The following is an 18,646-nucleotide window of genomic DNA, read 5'->3' on the forward strand; positions in this document are numbered from 1 at the left end:
AACACTCAGAGAATTGAACCAACTCTCAGTCAGATGGGAAGTGGTCATTCAGTGCCTTATTAAATATGATCATAAAAATGGATTGGTCACTAATGAGCAAATTTGCAAACAGTGTTAAGGGTTGGGCTGAATAGTAGCATATTAGCATGAACCTCCTCAATGTCAATAACAGATTTTAAAATAAGAAATAATTCAAGTAACCCAAACACACATATATTTTTGTTTCTGTTATTAACTACATGGGAAGCTGTATTAGGATTGTTAAGATTCTAACAGTCTTGGGATTGTTAGAAGCAGCATGCGGAAAAATAAATAAGGCAAAAGACCCAAGAAAATGGCTCATAAGGGAAGAAACAAAGCTGAGACTGCTACTCAGAGAGTGGGCAGTACTGCCTCTTGCTGGGGGCAGGCCGAAAGAAAGACCACAGTGTTCCTGGATCACAATTACTCAAGTTCACACCTTATCCCATGGAGCCTAAGCTTGGGCCCCAGTTGGCAGAACAATATAAACAGATATTCTGCTGAATGACTCTATTAATTGTAATGTGACACCATTCTAGAGACTATCTAACTGATATTTTTAATTTACCAATTTTTTTCTCATATGCATACACACATACACCATCTTAGAGATAATTCTGAAAGGAAGGAAGAGACCGTCATAGTTCACAGTTTACTACAAACGCATATCATCTAACTTGATGGAATCCAGGTGCCTCAAAATGCAGAGAAGGTTCACAGGATGTTCCACAGAGTGTCATCGTCAGAGTTCTGGTTATCTGTTCTTTTGAATGGTGACTCTAACATGCTTTTCCAGTTCCAGCAAGTTTTGGTAAAATTTTTCAGCAGTGTCTTCATCTAGGTCCATCTGGAAAAAAAGCAAAAATAGGGATGGCTAGAAAGGAAAAATAAGATGAATCGTATTTGTATAAAAGAAAGGCATTCAACATATGTAAGCGAACTGAAAACAAACATAAAAAATAATAAGGAAGAAGCTGGCTGGCAGGAAAGGGCCATGGTGGCAGGCAAATGAGGCTGTCAGGAAACTGTGAGCCTGATGATGTGCTAACTCTCAGTCCCACCTCCAACTCTCACCAAACCTACCGATGCCTTCATTGAATAGCAAGACTGACAGATCTAAGTTTGGCTATCTCTCTTAGCTCCATGTACCCAGGAGCAGAAGATACGAATCAACTGCGATATAAAAGGACAAAACAGGAAAATCAAAAGTTTTGTGAATTTTCAATAGCTACTCACCTCCTACTATCCATCTTCTGTAGCCAAGAAACACGAGCAACCTCACTGCCCCCAGATAAAAGACTACATTTTCAGTCTCACTGAAGCAATGGCTATCATGTGACTAAGTTCTGGCCAAGGAGATGTAAATACTAGCCAGAGTCTCTTTACAAGAAACAGGGCATCCCTCTTTTCTCTTCTTTCTTCCACCCTGCTCTCTTGAGCCAGAAGGACGAGGTGACTGCAAGAACCTGGGTACCTGATGATTCATGGGGCTGCCATGCCAGCCTGAGCCCACATTTCTCCTCATTGCTTCTCCATGCAAGAAGTCTAAGATTCTATCTTGTTTAATCTGCTGTTATTTAACATTCTCGTACTTGATGCAGAAATTCTCATTTTAACTGATGAAGTGAATGTAAAAGTACAAGTCTCGGTCCCTATAAAATAGTGATATCCTTTTTTCAAATCAACACAGAGCCTAAACTTCAAAACCAGGCTCTTTCTTCACAAAACTGAAAGGCTGAAAATTAAAGAAACTTTTTTTTAACATTTTGGAAATCACACTGATATTCATTTAATCATGTTAGAGTGTGGTTTTTAATTTTTTTGAGTCAGGCTAGGCTGGAATGCAGTGGGATGATCACAGCTCCCCACAGCCTCACCCTCCTGGGCTCAGGTGATCTTTCTGCCTCAGTTCCCAGATAGGAACTACAGGAACGTCTCACCATGCCCAGCTATGATCTATTTCAACCCCAACTTTTAGAGGAGAAAACAGATTCTTTCAAATTAATAAAAGGTTAAAACACTTTCATCAATGCATTTCCATAAAATGCTAATGAATACTTTGGTCTGCAGAATTAAGCATTTTCTCCCCTTGATAAAACAAATCATTCCCTCTAAGTTAATAGACAGTAAGCTCAAATAAACTCTAAAGCCTCAAATAAGCTTATTAATATACAATACAATTCCCCAAAGTGATGTTAAGGATCATGTAAATCTGATTTTTAAAAATTCTCAGTCAAGGCCAGGTGTGGTGGCTCACGCCTGTAATTCTCAGCACTTTGGGAGGCAGAGGCGAGAGGATCACCAGAGCCCAAGAGTTCAAAACCAGCCTGAGCAACATGGTGAGACCTTGTCTCTACCGTAAATAAACATTAACTGGGTATGGTGGCGTACGCCTGTAGTTCCAGCTACTTGGAAGGCTGAGGCAGAAGGATAGCCATAGCCCAGCAGGTTGAGGCTGTGGTGGCTGTGAGTATGCCATTGCACTCCAGCAGCCTGGGCAACAGAGTGAGACTCTAACTAAAAAAAAAAAAAAAAAAAAAAAAATTCAGTCAAAAACAATTGGGAACACCAGGATTAAATATTTCGCACACTTCTTATCTGTTTCAACTTCTCAAAGCCTTACTGTGCTGATACACATTACACATATTTCTGAAAGAGGAGAACATAACACAAACCATTACTCAGTTTTACTTGACATAGGAACCGTTTCTTGCAAATCTTCTCAAAGAACAAGTATTCCACAGAATTTATTTTGAAAAACCTAGAAGGTTCATTTTTAGTGAACAGGAAGCCCAGGGAGCAGAACACTCACCTCCTCTTTCAGCTCACGCAACTGGCAGACAGACCAGAGCAATGCCCGTTACTTGACTTACTGGCGATAATTTCCTCACCCCAATCTAGTTTTATTTTATGCCAGCACCTCCTTACAACAGGCTGAGCAGTGAAATAAAACTCATGACAAAAGCACAACAAAATAGACTTTTTAGTTCAAGAGGAATTTTCTCATTCCCCAGTATGTATTTCTATGTTTATTTTTAGAAGATTATACAGAGTCAAGCCGGGCTCGGTGGCTCAGCCTGTAATTCCACGCCTTTGGGAGGCTGAGGCAAGTGGATTGCCTGAGCCCGCGGGTTTGAGACCTGCCTGGGCAGGCGAGACCTCATCTCTACAATAAAATCAAAAAATTAGCTGGGCGTGGTAGCGCACGCCTATAGTTCCAGCTACTTGGAAGGCTGAGGCGGAAAGATCGCTGGAGCTCAGCAGGTCAAGGCTGCGGTGGCCGGGAGCGGCCACTGCACTCCAGTCTGGGCGACAGAGTGAGACTCCAACTCAAAAAAAAAAAGATTATACAGAGTCTAAAAAAACAGTACTGATTTGATTTGTTTTGTACTCTGTCCCCTGCCTCTTCAAAACACCAATCTATTAAAGCTGGTAACTGTCACAAGCAGAACTGAATACTGAAAGGGAAGTTAACTTCACACGGAAAGAACCTTCTTGTTTCACCCAACTTGCAACCCGTTTACTGAGCGCCTACCATGTGTAAGATGACCCTCTAGAAGAGGGTGGTAAGATCTTCCTCCTCCTCACAGAGGTTCTGTTCTGACAGGGGAACTCGAAGGTGAACAAACATGAACCAGAACAGGTACAAGATACCAAGAAAGCCTAGTACACAGGCATCCAGCCTGGTCTAAGGGTCATCGAAGACTGGGGTATAAACTAAAGGATAAGCAGAAATCAATCCATTGAAAAAGAGGGTAAGAGCAGCTTGGGTCAAGAGAACAAGATGTGCAAAGCTTAAGAGGTAGGAGAGAGCAGGAGGAAATGAAACAGATCAGCGTGACGCCACTGAGCAGTGAAGACCCAGGGTAAGAAAGTGAGGGCCCTAGGGGCTGGTCAGGAACGTGGGGCCCAATTCATCAGCCTGGCAGCAAACATCAACACAGCAATGTAAACACATTTACCTTCTGGGCCACTACATAATTGCTTCCAAAGCCAGTGGTGGCACTTTGATACTTGGTCAGAGGATTGAGAGACTCGGGCTTTTGGTGGAAAAGCCATATCTGGAAAGGAAGAACGTGTCAGTGATTTGTTTCTTCTGTCCAAGGTGAGTTAGGCTGGTGGGATTTACAATCAGCACTTTACAGAGCTCCCCAAACTCTAAAAATCCTCTCGATTATCATCAGTTAATGCTTTAGCAAGTATATTAAGAACTAACAAGCCGGGCTCGGTGGCTCAGCCTGTAATCCCGCGCCTTTGGGAGGCTGAGGTGAGTGGATTACCTGGGCCCGCGGGTTCGAGACCCGCCTGGGCAGCGAGACCTCATCTCTACAATAAATCAAAAAATCAGCCGGGCGTGGTAGCACATGCCTGTAATTCCGGCTACTCGGAAGGCTGAGGTGGAAGGATCACCGGAGCCCAGCAGGTCGAGGCTGCAGTGGCCGGGAGCGGCCACTGCACTCCAGTCTGGGCGACAGAGTGAGACTCCAACTCAAAAAAAAAAAAGAACTAACTAAAATACAGGTTAAAAGCAATTTGTGTTCCTACAATAAATGAATTTATTTCTTTAATGCTTACCAAAACAAGGGCATCAAGCCAATTCTATTCATGTTTTCCTTAGTTAACTTCAGTTCAGTCAAGATTTGAGAATCTATTAATTGTAGACACTATACTGCAAGGCCCTCAAGGATCCAAAGTGAATAGCAAGAATCCTGAAGGAGCTCAGTGGAGTGAGGGAGATAAAAACACAGAGAACTGACTCTGAAACAATGGGATTTCAGTGCATGACAATTCTGTTCCATTAGTAGAAGCTGCCTTTGGAGGTCTGGGTTGAAAAATATTCACAGACATCACTTGTGTGCAACAGAAGAGAATATTATCCATTAGTAATGCCTGCCATTGATGAGGAAACACCTGAATCCATTTGCCATGTGTGATTTAAGAAAATCCACTGGTTTCCTAATAAAATAACAACTTAATCCTCTAATACTAAGAGAGGGAGAATCTTCATAGAGGGAAATGAAGTTGAACGTTGTTACCCCTACGCTTGACCAGTAAGGTGCATCTTGTCCATGGGAAAACACTCACTAGTTGTCTGGCCACCATCCTGCTATGCCTGTCCCTCCAGTGTTCCAGTGCTCTGTTGCTCCTCCAGCTGCTGGTCTATCTTGCACCTACAGAAGTGCTTTCCCTATAATCATGGTACCCAATGCCATGGTAGATGTCCAACTTGGAAACCTAACTCCCAATGTTCTTCACTTAGACTTAGGGTCTGCTTTAGTTCTGTAGATCCTGATTATTCAAAACTTGTTCTCTTATTATATTTTCTGTTGAAATTGTTTCCACTACTAGTGAATCTACAATTCACATCTGCTAAACCATTACATAAGCTATAAAAACTCCAGTAACATACCAGTGCTTCTGTTCCATTATATGGTGTCAAAGTGAACGCATTTGCAAAAAAGCGAAGCTGAGGAAAAGAAAACAGTCATTTTGAGGTGGCTTAGAACACAGTCACAAAATAATAATTCATTTAAATATTAAAAAAGAAAGCCTGGATTTCTGATTTCAGAAAATTTTTTAGGTATCAAAAAAGAAAAGTCAAAAAAGAGATAGCACTTAATCTCCACTACTCTGAGTCAACTTTTGACATGAATGTATATTTACGTCTTATCTTTTTGTTATGCCTGTCCTAAAGAAAGGATATTTCTTCCTTAGCCCTAAAAAAAGAAACATTTCCTAAAAACATTTTCCAAATGTGTGCTGGAGGAACAGTGGTCCTGAAAGATATTCAAATCACAAAAAAGCACAAACACACACAGTCACAGTTAATGATCATAAAATGTAAAATCATCCCCTTCTTGGGAATTCTTAGTGCATATGATCCCAGGTTAACACTGCTTAACACATGTTTCCAAAAATTACATGATTACAGAACTCTTGGGATCTGTGGTGTGCAATCAATGAAACATTCCTTTTAAAAGAAGTAGACACTCAGATGGTGGTGCTGTGGTAACACACAGAGTATGAAGCAGAGGTTACACACTCAGTAACTTCAAAAACCTCAAGTTAAGTGAAATTTAGGTTCAACTACTAGGTCCCAAATTGAAGAGATTTTATAAACTAAGAAAAGAAGTGTTCATCACTCACCAGCCATATCACTGGAATCAGCAGTGTCCATAAAAAGGGAGGGAGAATTCCATACGTCATGTTCGTCAGTACTGTACCTGGACACACCACACTGGAATAGAGACCCTGGGAGCACAGAAAGGAGTAGCAATAGGACATTAATTCAATGTATACTGACTCAGTCCAGCTACATGCTAGTTAATACAAAAGGTACACATATGAGCCAGGAAGCCAGGTGAGGAATAGTTTATGCTCTGAATTGTTCTTGAAGTTGAGTAGGACATTTCAGTTGAGGAATCATATACTAAGAACCCACTATGAAAGGCACTCAGGATGCAAAAATTAGTAAGATAAAGTCTCTATTCTCAGGGAACTTGAAGTATAAAGAATAATCAATTTTGAAGTTCAATGGAGAAAAGCAGGGCCTGGTTATCTGAGTTTTCCATGTTATTGACTTAAGTGAAGATTAACTTTTCAATCATGATGAGTGCTTAAGAAAAAAAGATGCAAAAGTGCAGTCCTTGCCTTCAAGAAATTTCTGGTCTAATAAATAGACAGCTAAACCTTATATATGTGTCTGTTTCTCTGCAGATACACAAGACCCATACTTGTGGCTTGAAATGAGTGCTCCTGGCATCAGAGAGGAACAAAGGGCTGCATGTGATGCCACAAAGATTTTCTCCACATAATGACCTCTAAATCAGGTCCTTAGCCTAGAATTCATTGTTATAGAAAGTTTGGTCCTATAGAGAGAGGCCCAATTAACACACAGTTTTTGTTCATAGAAAGGGCCCTATGTGATCTGGGGTTCCAAGATTTGTTTTACAATTTTATTTGGTTTAATTTTTACTACACATTTTACCTTGTGTTGATATTGACCATTAAAACTCATATTTTTATAATTTTTAATCTCATTTTTTCTTTTAAATAAAAAAACTAGGATGTGTCAGTATAACACAGATAATTCAATGAAAACATGGTCCCCTGGGCAACAGAAGCTGGAAGATTTCCTTCCTTTACTTAGTGCTGCAGAGGCGTGGCCAGTGCTGGATACAGATCATCCTTCCCTAAGAGTCCCCGTGATTTAACAGCAGTCCTCTAAAAAAAAGTCACAAGCTGGGATTCATCCTTAGTAATTCGTCCTGAGAAAGTCACATATTCTAACCCAAAGAAAGTTAAGGAAAAAAAATTTCTTATTCTAAGAACTATTCAGTCCTAAATGAAGAAATCTTCACTAAAATCCAGGGATTCTGGCATATACAACTGTCTGACACTGATAAACAAAAATAAATAAATAAACAAGAAGACAGTCGTATCCAAGACTGCATCCTTCCACATATTTAGTTACAGGGAATAACCATGATGATCCTGAGTATTTATATGCAGCTTGTGTGGGGAACCATTAACAGCTGACTAAAATCTGTCAGGTAGACGATACAGAACCTGACAATACTTCCAGTAATAAAGACTTTAAAAGGAATCCCCGAATGTTCTTTTTTAGCTTCTTCTTTCCTTATAAAAGTCAAGGAGAAAAAGTCATTGGCTGAGAACCAAACCTAACAGATTTTACCAGCATTAGCTAAATCTCACTTTTTTTGTAAAAGATGAAATCTCAAACCTTACTTGACAATCGAAACTTAAATAAGATCTCAGAGCTTCTTATGCCCCACTAAAAGGGAGTTTCCAGTGTACCAGGAAGCAGCTGTGTCAAGTTTTTAAACATTTCAAGAAACTTTAGAAGGAGGCGCACAATTGGACCAACATACTAAGTACAAGCTGTAATAATAACAGCCAACACATGCATACACACAAGAACATATACATATATGTAGGCCACATGCATATACCCACATATACACTTTCATACACATGCACAAAACTCATGCATGTACATAGGCACTCCCCTATGTGGGCATACACACACATAGGCCCACACATGCACACCCACATGTACACGTGTGCAGACACATGCACATGCCCACTCTCACATTCTGAACACAAAGCACTGCTGTGACTGTTTCATATAGGTTCCCTTGCTCAATCGTCCCAACAAAACTGTGAGGTAGGTACCATTATCTATCCCTACTTTTCAGATGAGAAAACTGAGGCACAGGGAGATTAAATAACTCGCCTAAGGTTACAAAACTAGTAACAGAGCTAGGACTCAAATCTAGTTCCAAAGACTATGCTCTTAGCTTCTGCTTTATACCACCTCCTTCACTAAGATGAGTGATTCCAAGAGCTAGATCACAGAATTCATCAGATAAAGGTCTCCATTCCACAATAAGCCAGGTCTAGACCATCATGTAAGGTTTATATTTCTGTATCTAATCCATGATCAAAGAAGCTCCCTTGAGAGAAAATAAAGTTTCGTAATCATCTTTTTATTTCACTTTCCTCCTCAACCCTAAATCTGAACCCATTCCCTAAACATGGTAGGTCTTTTATAATTGTTAGCAGAATTAAATTTCTCCAAAGCCCCAAAGCCCCACACTCATACAATATAGAACAAGTAAACAAAAGAAAATGCCCGGGGGGGGGACTGGAGAATTCAGAAACATACAAAGAAGCTATAAACTGCAGACCAGCATGAGACTGACAAGGGTCACCTTCTCCAAAGAAACACTCTCTAAGTCCAGATCCTCACAGAGACAGAGATCTGGAGTCTGATCTAAAATCACCACTATCGTCTGGGCGAGGTGGCTCAACCTGTAATTTCAGCACTTTGCAAGGCTGAGGCAAAAGGACTGCCTGAGCCTGGGGGTTCGAGACCAGCCTGGGCAACTTGGTGAGATCTCATCGCTACAATAAATCACAAAAAACTAGCCGGGCGTGGTGGTGTGCTGTAGTTCCAGCTACTTGGAAGACTGAGGTGGGAGGATTGCCTAAGCCCAGCAGGTTGAGGCTGCAGTGGCTGAGCATGCCACTGCACTCCAGCCTGGGTGACAAGAGTGAGACTCTAACTCAAAAAAAAAAAAAAAAAAAAAAAAAAAAAAAAAAAATAAATCACCACTATCCAGAAGTCTTCACAACTACTCGGCTGTCCTAGAGACCTCAGATACGACACACTAGAAGGCAGAACAGTACAATGGAAAAGGGTTAAGCTGTAAAATCAGCTTGGGCTCAACTCTGAACTCACCATTTACAAGTTGCATCACACTTGGGTAAAGGACTTAATTTCTCTGAGCTTTAGAAATCTGAAAATGAAAATACTCAGACTCTCCTCACTGTAACAGGGACGGTATTAAATGACATACACAGATGAAGTGTTCAACACCTGAAACATTGCAAGTACTTAAACAGTAGCTAGTCCATGCTAATACGTTTTTGTAAACAAACAAACAAATAAATAATAACAATAGAAAATAGTAGCTATTGTTATTTTTAGTAGTGTTGTTCTGTTAACAGAAATTAAAATTCCTGAAGAACTACAGAATGGCGAATGAGCTACCCGTACCTAAAAGGTCAGGAGCAGTTATCTCTGCTCTAAGACTTTTATAAACATCAACTACCAAACTAAACTATAACAGTTACTAAGAGATCAATTGTGGTTAATTAAGAGACCCCATCCTGCTATTTTCATATCACAGAGACAAGTCTTACCTGCTGGTTGAAGTTCCTGTTCAAAGCCACATTCAGGAGGTCAGTGGCATATTTGGAAGAGCTGTAGGGTTCCTTGCCTTTGCTGTGCTGGAAATCCTCAAGGCTGAAATTAGATTTCCTTGCACTGCGAGATGACGTCCAGATGAGTTGAGATGGGTTGTCACTGTGACAAAGGAGAGGTTCCAGTTCCCGGACCTGAGTAAGAAAACAAAAGAACAAAAAATATTTAAAAACACTGGCAGAGTACATATCACAGTTTTGAAACCACTATGCATGTATTATGCTAAAATTAACAATTAAGTAAATCGATGGAGGATGGCAGAAGGCAAGTGTGTCACGGTTGAAGTGAGACATCAACAATAAGCAAGGGAAGGAAGCTAGAATGATCCATATGGTAAGAGATTATGGTTGGAGACATGGGTATTAACTCATGTGTAGCTAACAGAAATACAGATCAGTTGTATATAAAAATATGTATAGATTATGTATACATATATGAGTTAGTATAGAACATATATATTTCCTTGGTCTGCTAGCTCAGAGGGTCTAGAAGAAATAGATCTCAATAGCAACAAGCACCCAGATCTTGGTTTCTAATAAGCATTCTCCAATAAAAGGAACCAGGTCTCTTTAGAAAAAAACGGCTGATTCTAGGACGGAGGCAGGAAATAGTTTGAAGCACCTTGTAGTGCCAGAAAGCAAGAAAGTGTGCAGAATGAAAGCTAAAACAAAAACAGAAAACCATAATGATGGGTGTAGGTCAAAGAGACACAGGTGCCAACTGAAAGGACTCCCAGTGGCTAAACCTAGAACAATTTGATCAAGAAAATAAGTAGTATTTATAACTTCAAAGTAGAAAATACATATCCATGACTCCATATGGGTATAATAAATGATTGAATAAAGAAATAAATAGAAGTAAACAGACAAATTTCTCTTGCAGAAAAATCCCAAACAATTTCTGTCGAAAATTCACCTATGAGAAGGTAGAGTGCTACCCCGTAAGTGTGGGTTATACAAAGTAACGTTCTTCCAAAGAGTATAGTGTGACAAGAGGAAAGAAAAAGAGTCACTTCACAATGGAGAAACCTGACAAACATCACCTCAAGCCAGGTGATCAAGGTTAACATCAACATTCATAAGTCATATTGACAGTATATGCTCTGGATATGATGTCATAAGAACAGCACTTTACCTCTGAGGTCTTCCTCCCTCAAAACATGTTCTGCAGTTTAACCACAAGAAAACTACCAGACAGATACCAATGGAAGAAGTCTCAAACTACCTGAGCAGTAATCCTCAAAACTGTCCAGGTCATGAAAAACAAGGAAAGTCGGAGAAACTGTCAAAACCAAGAGGAGCCTAAGGAGATTTGACTACTAAATGGAATGTGGAATCTTGGATAGGATCCTGGAACTGGAAAAGGACATTAGCCAAAAACTGAGAAACTGAATAAAACATGGACTTTAGTAAATGATAATGTATTAGAATTACTTTATTTATTTTGACAAATGCACCTCACTAAAGCAAAATGCTAACAACAGGGAAACTAGGTGTAGGGCATACAGGAACTCCTTATGCTATCTTTGAAATAATTCTGAGTCTTTTTTTTTTTTTTTTTGAGTGAGCATCTCACTCTGTAACCCAGGCTGGAGTGTAGTAGCAGGCTCTCAATTACTGCAGTCTTGACCTGCTGGGCTCAGGTGATCCTTTTGCCTCAGATTCCTGAGTAGCTGGGACTACAGGCATGCGCCACTAAGCCTGGCTAATGTTTTGATTTATGTAGAGATGAGGTCACTCTAAGTTGCCCAGGTTGATCTCAAACCCTGGGCTCAGGCAATCCTCTCCACCTCTGCCTCCCAAAGTTTTGGAATTACAGGTGTGAGCCACCGCACCCAGCCAATTCTGTAAATCAAAAATAGTAAATCTATTAAAGAAAAATCGACTAAGAAACTTCCAGATGTGCTCCATGCTTGCAAAGAATAAGCCAAATGTAATAAAGAAAACACATAAATGTAAAATTCAATTAACTGGTTCTTCAATTATACTACTATACTAAGCCTAGAAAGCTATAGAAACTACCTCACTAAGTATTGGCTTTTATTAAGACTTTTTACCAGGATAAAGTGGCCAAAGACATTGGTTTCAAACACCTCCTGGAGGCCATCAGCGGTGATCTTGTCATCCTGGGTCAGCAGTCCTTCAGCTGTGGAGAACATATGAATCACTTTTCTGAAACAGCAGAAGATAATTGTATGATTTTTTAAAGTTTCTTTAACTGAAGATACTGAAAAAACTTCCTGACCCATCTTCCACAAATTGAACTGTACATCCCTTGATTTTGTAATGACAGGAAGAAAATACCTATTTCTTAGACTAGATTACTATATTAAACAAAGTATAAAAATGCTCTTTTCCCCGACTCACAGACTTGAGTACACACCTATAGCTCACACTAACCATAGGAACATGAGTCTCTCAAAAACCTGATGCTGAAACTCCCTTTACCTCTTTCCACATCAGGCTATAGGTAAACTGTTCGGAGGGAATAACAGCTATGCCAAGAAAAAAAGGCCTTCCCTGCAAAGAGTATGTTTAATTGCTGAAAAAATGCAAATTGTTTTTTACTGGGAATTCTTGGAGCATCGAACATAATACAGTGTTTTGCTGTGAGATCAATTTAGTAAGTCAAGACCAGTGTGGAATTTGTCTGTGTGAGTGTGTGTGCATATGTATGTTTTAACAGAAGAGAAATAAAACAAAAGTAGCAGTGTAGTAAGTGGCACGTAGTAAGTAGCACCTTTATGAATAAGTGTACTGGGTCACAAAATAAGTTTTCTTTCTTACTCTAGGTTGTGGTTCAACATTTTTGAAAGCCATTACACTAATGTGTACTGAGAACTTCCCAGGAAGACATTAACTCTCTGCATTTTCCCAGTCTACTGGTCAGAGCACCTCACATACAGCTAGGAAATGGTTCAAAGTAGCTTTCCTGGGGATTGGAGTCTCTCTGAGAACTCTACCTAATTTAGAAATGTTCTTGCTCACAGGCACATTCAGGCGGACTGAAAATTGACCTTCTAAAATATCCTATCACTTAGAATGTCCTGGAGACCTAGTACACCATAAGAACCAGGACTTGCACCACCGCCCACAAAAGATGAGTGCTTTTCTTTCATAATGTGGTTGCAACACCTTCTTTCTATGCCTTGGACCTTCTCAACACCCCCTTACCTTTCATCCTCTCGACTTAACACATCAAGGGAAGAACTAGGCAGAAAAACAAAGCACTTTCCTGTCAATTAGTTCATCTAGAAAATGGAAATTACCTTGAAAAGAGGCCAGAGAAAAATGCTTTGATATTTAGATGTGGGTTAGGCATGATCCCAGCATTTAGATATACATAGTCTAATCTCTGAAACCTGCAAGTAAAACACCAAGACAAGATTGTGAGTTGCAAGTAAAACTCCAAGACAAACTGGTATATTCTATCTCTAGAATGATTAGAATAAAGAAGGCCTAGCAGAACAGAAAATACTTTTTGAAACAATAAAATGGACACAGCAAACTAAAAGGAACTTATATCAGGGATGCAATATTTTTTTCTCAACAGATTATCTTTAACCACAGTAAATATCTGAACATTCTTTTTTTGACAGTGGCTTCAAACAAAATTTGGGGAGTAACAATGGACTTTGGCCAGGCTTGGTGGCTCAGCCTGTAATCCCGCACCTTTGGGAGGCTGAGGTGAGTGGATTGCCTGAGCCCGCGGGTTCGAGACCCGCCTGGGCAGCGAGACCTCATCTCTAAAATAAATCAAAAAAAAAATCAGCCGGGCATGGTAGAGCATGCCTGTAATTCCGGCTACTTGGAAGGCTGAGGCGGAAGGATCGCTGGAGCCCAGCAGGTTGAGGCTGCGGTGGCCGGGAGCGGCCACTGCACTCCAGTCTGGGCGACACAGTGAGACTCCAACTCAAAAACAAAACAAATAAAAAAAAACAATGGACTTTGAAATCAAATCTCTGATCAATAATTCCTTCTAATTTTGTCCTCCCAATTAGTCACTGCAGCAACACTCTATCTATTAAACCCTCCTTCCTTCTGGTCTTAGAAAGTTTCTTACTTGTTTTCTTTAATACACATCTTTCCTTTTTGACAAGCAAAATTTGTATAATATTGATATTCACCTGACCTGATCTATTAATGCTGAAATCTGAATGTCAAGATATCTGCTAAAATGGGAAATCCATGTGGAAACTCTTCAGTGTTCATGGACAGGTACTACGTTTCGAAAATTATAGACCTTCACAAGAATACAATGAGATTATAAAAGGTGAATTGGGGTAAGGTAGTCTTGGTAGGCTCCTTTCTGAATACTTGTCATGGAGGCGATTACAACATGGTGACTTGAAAAAGCTTTTTCTTATTTAAACTCACATAAGCTTTAATCCAATGGAACCCCTTTAAAACTAGGTTCAAGACAGGTAGAACCTGTTCTTGGGATACTCACAGACACCATAAATATTCAGAACATCTCCTAGAATTATATGCACCACACTATTTCTGTGTCCTCTGTATAACCCAGGACAATGAGGGCCATAGCTATGAATGCTGGGACTTGGAAAACTACACAGTTAGCAATACAGATCACACACAAATATTCTTGATCATCCTATAAATAACTGATAGAAAAATGACTCTACTAAATTGACTATTTAAAATGCTGATATTGTTACCACTGGTTCATCATGTAAGTACCACAAAAAACAGTGTGGGCCTATCTATTATTGATTGTTCCATTATCTAATTTGCAAACTTTCATCTAAGAATGGTAACATAATTGGCTAGAATAAAGAGGAAATGTTTAGCAAAGATACCAAATTAAGCTCTGGTTTCAGTAAGATGATGTACCACTCTCAAAGATGAAATCATTGACACAGTTGCTCTACTCTGGATAAAAAAGAATCACTACTTCATATTAGTTTCACTATTTCTTATTAGTTTTCATCTACACATATCTAATAGAACAGAGTATTACAGATGGAAAGACCAGGTATTGAGGAATGTGCTGCTTTAAAAGCAATCGTAAGGGATCCTTCTGAAGCTCTCTGCAGCTCTAATTTAATTCAGATCTAGAACTAAATGTGTGTCACTGAGTGCCATAGAGCCTTGTCATAATCAAAAGATCTATCTGGACATATTCACACATCCCAATTTGTGAATATCACTACAACCATTATTTCCTAAACCTGGATAATACCACCCATCTCAAAGAAAGTTGTTTTGTAGATGAGATAACGATATCAGAGTTGCAATAAAATGATGAGGACAGACAGCTGGAACAACTCATTCATTACTGGAACTAAATATCTTACTCAATACCGATATACTAAATTTGTGGTAAAGTACCGAATATCTTGAATCTTTGGAGGCAATTGAAAATAATATCAAAAATGTTACAATTTTAAGTTTCAAAAGTCAACTGTATTGGAATGAGCTATTAACTGGGAATGAATGTTCTTTCCTGCCAATAAGGAAATATAACTAAATCTATGCAAAACTGGTAAGAAGTCAGCTGGCTGGGAAGGTTTGGGGAAAGAATGCCTATAAACACAATTTGAAAGTCATAACTTCTCTCCTGACTTTACAGTTTTTAACTCCATAAGGACATTTACTGTGTCACTTCAGTCTTGGAGACTTTAGCTATGGAGAAATAGGATGTGGAACATATCACAATTTATTTGAAAATGGAACCTAGAAAATCTCCTTGGTGTTTTGGAAAGATGATACAGCAGAAAACTCTAAGAGCTCAGGAGTATAAGAGAGAACAACCACATTTACAAAGGGCTGAGGCCACAAAGACCAGCTTTCACTTTGTAACTTGTGTATTTGGAACAGGGAAATGCAAATGACTACCCATACACAAAAATAAAATGTATAATATTTTTCTTCGGAAAATGTCTTCATCAACAAGGCCTTTCTTGTTTCTACTATACTTTATTCTACTGTTCAAGGAAATAAAGCAGTTCCTTAAAGGTCTCAAATATAAAAATATTTGAAAGTTAATTATTCTTGGTAGCCCTAGAGCAGCATGGACTAGTACAAGGTTCTTGACCTTTTTTGATCATGAATTCCTCTTGGTTCTTGAACCAGCCCAACCAACGTAAAATCGGATGACCTTCTTAAGTACATTACCTTTATTTCCGTATCTCTGTTTCTTTACCTGTTAAATGTCAGTGATTTTGTTATATGGAGAAGAGATGTGAAAAACGAATACAAATATCAAAGGAGTTACCTTGATGTAAGGCAGTACAACTGACCACACGTCAGGGAGTACTCATAAATTGATATTCATGAAATAATTATTATCATGATTGAAAATGAAAACACGGTACTGAGACATAACGGGCCACTCTACATGTTTTTTTTTTTTTTAGGTTTTCTTATTTTATTAAATGTTATGCTGCACAATCACGCATGAAAATTCATCAGCAAGATGCATACCTTTGTTTAAGTTCCTTGGCAGCCTGGAAGACTGACTGCAGGTTGCTGACATCCACCTGCACGGTGGTGACTTCAGCGGTGGGGTGAGAGGCCAGCAGGGCAGCACGGACAGCCTCTGCTTTGCTCGTGTTCCTGCACGCCAAACACAGGTGGAGCTCATCGTCCTCCACCAGCAGCCGCTTGCAAAGGGCGAGGCCAATGCCACTGGGAGGACAATTCAGACACAGGAAGTGCGTTATCTGGGATGGTGTCAAGTAGAGGCATTTCTCTCTGGTGCAGAAAACTGATTGTGTCAAACGTGAGCTTCAATGAGAAGCCCAGGCAGACAGAAAGAACTCAAAAATTATTTAAAGAAAGGAGGAATCCTCTAATTCTAAAACAGTCACTTGTTCAGGACGGTGTCCGGTTTGTGTTTCTCTCATTCCAAAAAAGTTCAGTGACACAATAATGGGACCGAAAGTGAGAGTTGTCCCTTAGCCTTTCTATTATTCTGTTCACGAAAGTGGTTTAATACACCACCTGTAAAGGTTTAAAAGAGCACCTTATTAGCTGTTTCCTGTGTATGTGTTTTACTTTACTGTCTAGGTTCCTCAGGTCAAGGGTTCTACCGCCTGTTGGTATCATTGCCACCCTAAGGAGCACCAGAAATCCCTGATAGGAGAACAGATTAATCATTCAGGAAAAGGGATCAGTAACATGGCAGGAGGTGGCAAATCCCTTTCAACTACTATGATTGAATAACCAATAGAAAGAGAACTCAGCATGACTAAGTAGAAGGTAGAAACACATTAAATATTAAGATGAGAACCAAGAAAGGGAAGCAGGGACAAGTATACCACTAAAAACAAACTACTTCAGAAAGAGCACTGTGAAACTGCATGGGACATGGTGACAGCAATCAGACCAGCCTGGTTGACAACAGTGAAAACTGGGGTAATAAGTTCTCTTCCAAGACTTAAGTTGATTCTAGGCAAATATAGAAAGCCCGAAAGAGCCTGAAACCATCAGTAATCTGTTAGCCCTGCCAAGAGAGCATCAAATCTATTTGTTTATTCGTCCTCACTTGAGAATAGTGTGCATTTAATAGAAATACACAATTGCACATATCACAATATATGTAAAATAACACACGAAGTCAATTCTGACTTATTTCAGCACTTTCCACATAAGAAGCACCAATTATTAAAGTCACATAAGAGAGGACACACTAAAAAAATCGCCAATTGCAGACATCCACCAAACTAGCTTACTTAATATTCATATAAGTGGCTAAAAACTGAAAATGGACCGATATGGTATTTAACATATCCTCTGTCTTAATTTCTTAAAAATGCCAAACGCAATTAGTAGAAAAATGGTTTGGTTGGTCTTATCTTCCACATTCTTCATGGAAGTGCAAATGAGAAGTAAAACAGGTGACCAAAGAGGCTGAAAGACCACATGAGCAATCCCGAAACACTTAGGAGCACCCGATCATGCCTTAGCCGGAAAAGGTTAATTTTGTCTTAATTTCTTAAAAATGCCAAACGCAATTAGTAGAAAAATGGTTTGGTTGGTCTTATCTTCCACACATTCTTCATGGAAGTGCAAATGAGAAGTAAAACAGGCGACCAAAGAGGCTGAAAGACCACATGAGCAATCCTGAAATACTTAGGAGCACCCAATCATGCCTTAGCCGGAAAAGGTTAATTTTCTCTAGGTTTCTGAAAAACAGCGCTCTAGCCCTGAGCTAGATGGAATGAGATAGTTTTCTCCTCACCGTCCATTTAATGCTCATGGATGTTGACATTTGGCTGGGGGTGAAAGTCCAGACAAAACAGACAAAAACACCAGGTATATAAAACATGACCACGTGGTCAGTAGCAAACTTCGGGGCACCCACGGTAAACACTGAACAAAGATTAGAGACAGGGGGCGGGGCTCGCCTGGGAAGCTCCCTTTTCGACATTAATCACTTACTAGCGCTCTGTTCTTTCCACTGTCATACTTAATTCAGCTCCTGAGCACCTCAAGAAGCCGACATGTCCCCATACCTCCTGCGTTGGAGGGCCCAGAGAATCGTGGGGCAGGGTCTCGGCCAGACTCCCAGCCTAGGCAAGATCAGGGTCCGGCGCTCCCGGAGTCCGTTCAAGGCGAGTGGCACAGCCACCTTCCCTCGGACCCCTGATCTTCTGGCGCCTCTGCCAACCCAAAGGAAGCCTCACCTGCTCGCCCCGGTGATCAAAACCACCTTCCGCATTTTCTAGCACCCCAACGCCGGGCAGTAAAGCACACACCTGCAGCAACACCCGGAAGCTTCAAGACCCGTGGAGTCGGCCTGACCACGCCCGCGCGCACACTCCACCAATCAGAGCACCGCCAGGCCCCGCCTCCCCTTGCGTCATCGTCTCTG

At 40.2% G+C, this 18,646-nt stretch overlaps 1 protein-coding gene across 3 annotated transcripts; it reads right to left on the minus strand.

Moving 5' to 3' along the window:
- Positions 1-774: 774 nt before the first annotated feature.
- On the minus strand, positions 775-18,549 carry HSD17B7 (hydroxysteroid 17-beta dehydrogenase 7). 3 transcript variants are annotated; one of them, XM_008049109.2, is made up of 9 exons: positions 18,459-18,549; positions 16,255-16,458; positions 13,080-13,172; positions 11,868-11,982; positions 9,751-9,945; positions 6,169-6,273; positions 5,432-5,488; positions 3,984-4,082; positions 775-868 (listed from the first exon to the last, which is right to left on the minus strand). In XM_008049109.2, the coding sequence occupies exons 1-9, from the start codon at positions 18,491-18,493 to the stop codon at positions 776-778; spliced, it is 996 nt and encodes a 331-aa protein (XP_008047300.1). In that variant the 5' UTR covers positions 18,494-18,549; the 3' UTR covers position 775. The 3 variants fall into 3 exon arrangements, 2 of the variants coding, with proteins under 2 accessions (XP_008047300.1, XP_021563742.1); XR_002481423.1 differs by lacking the exons at positions 775-868; positions 3,984-4,082; positions 5,432-5,488; positions 6,169-6,273 and having other exon boundaries at positions 9,852-9,945; positions 11,868-11,956; positions 18,459-18,530; XM_021708067.1 differs by lacking the exons at positions 775-868; positions 3,984-4,082; positions 5,432-5,488; positions 6,169-6,273; positions 9,751-9,945 and having other exon boundaries at positions 11,821-11,956; positions 18,459-18,530.
- Positions 18,550-18,646: the final 97 nt, after the last annotated feature.

The sequence above is a fragment of the Carlito syrichta genome, unplaced genomic scaffold (genome assembly GCF_000164805.1).
Source record: "Carlito syrichta isolate Samal-C Ts95f unplaced genomic scaffold, Tarsius_syrichta-2.0.1 Scaffold130543, whole genome shotgun sequence".
Lineage (NCBI taxonomy): Eukaryota > Metazoa > Chordata > Mammalia > Primates > Tarsiidae > Carlito > Carlito syrichta.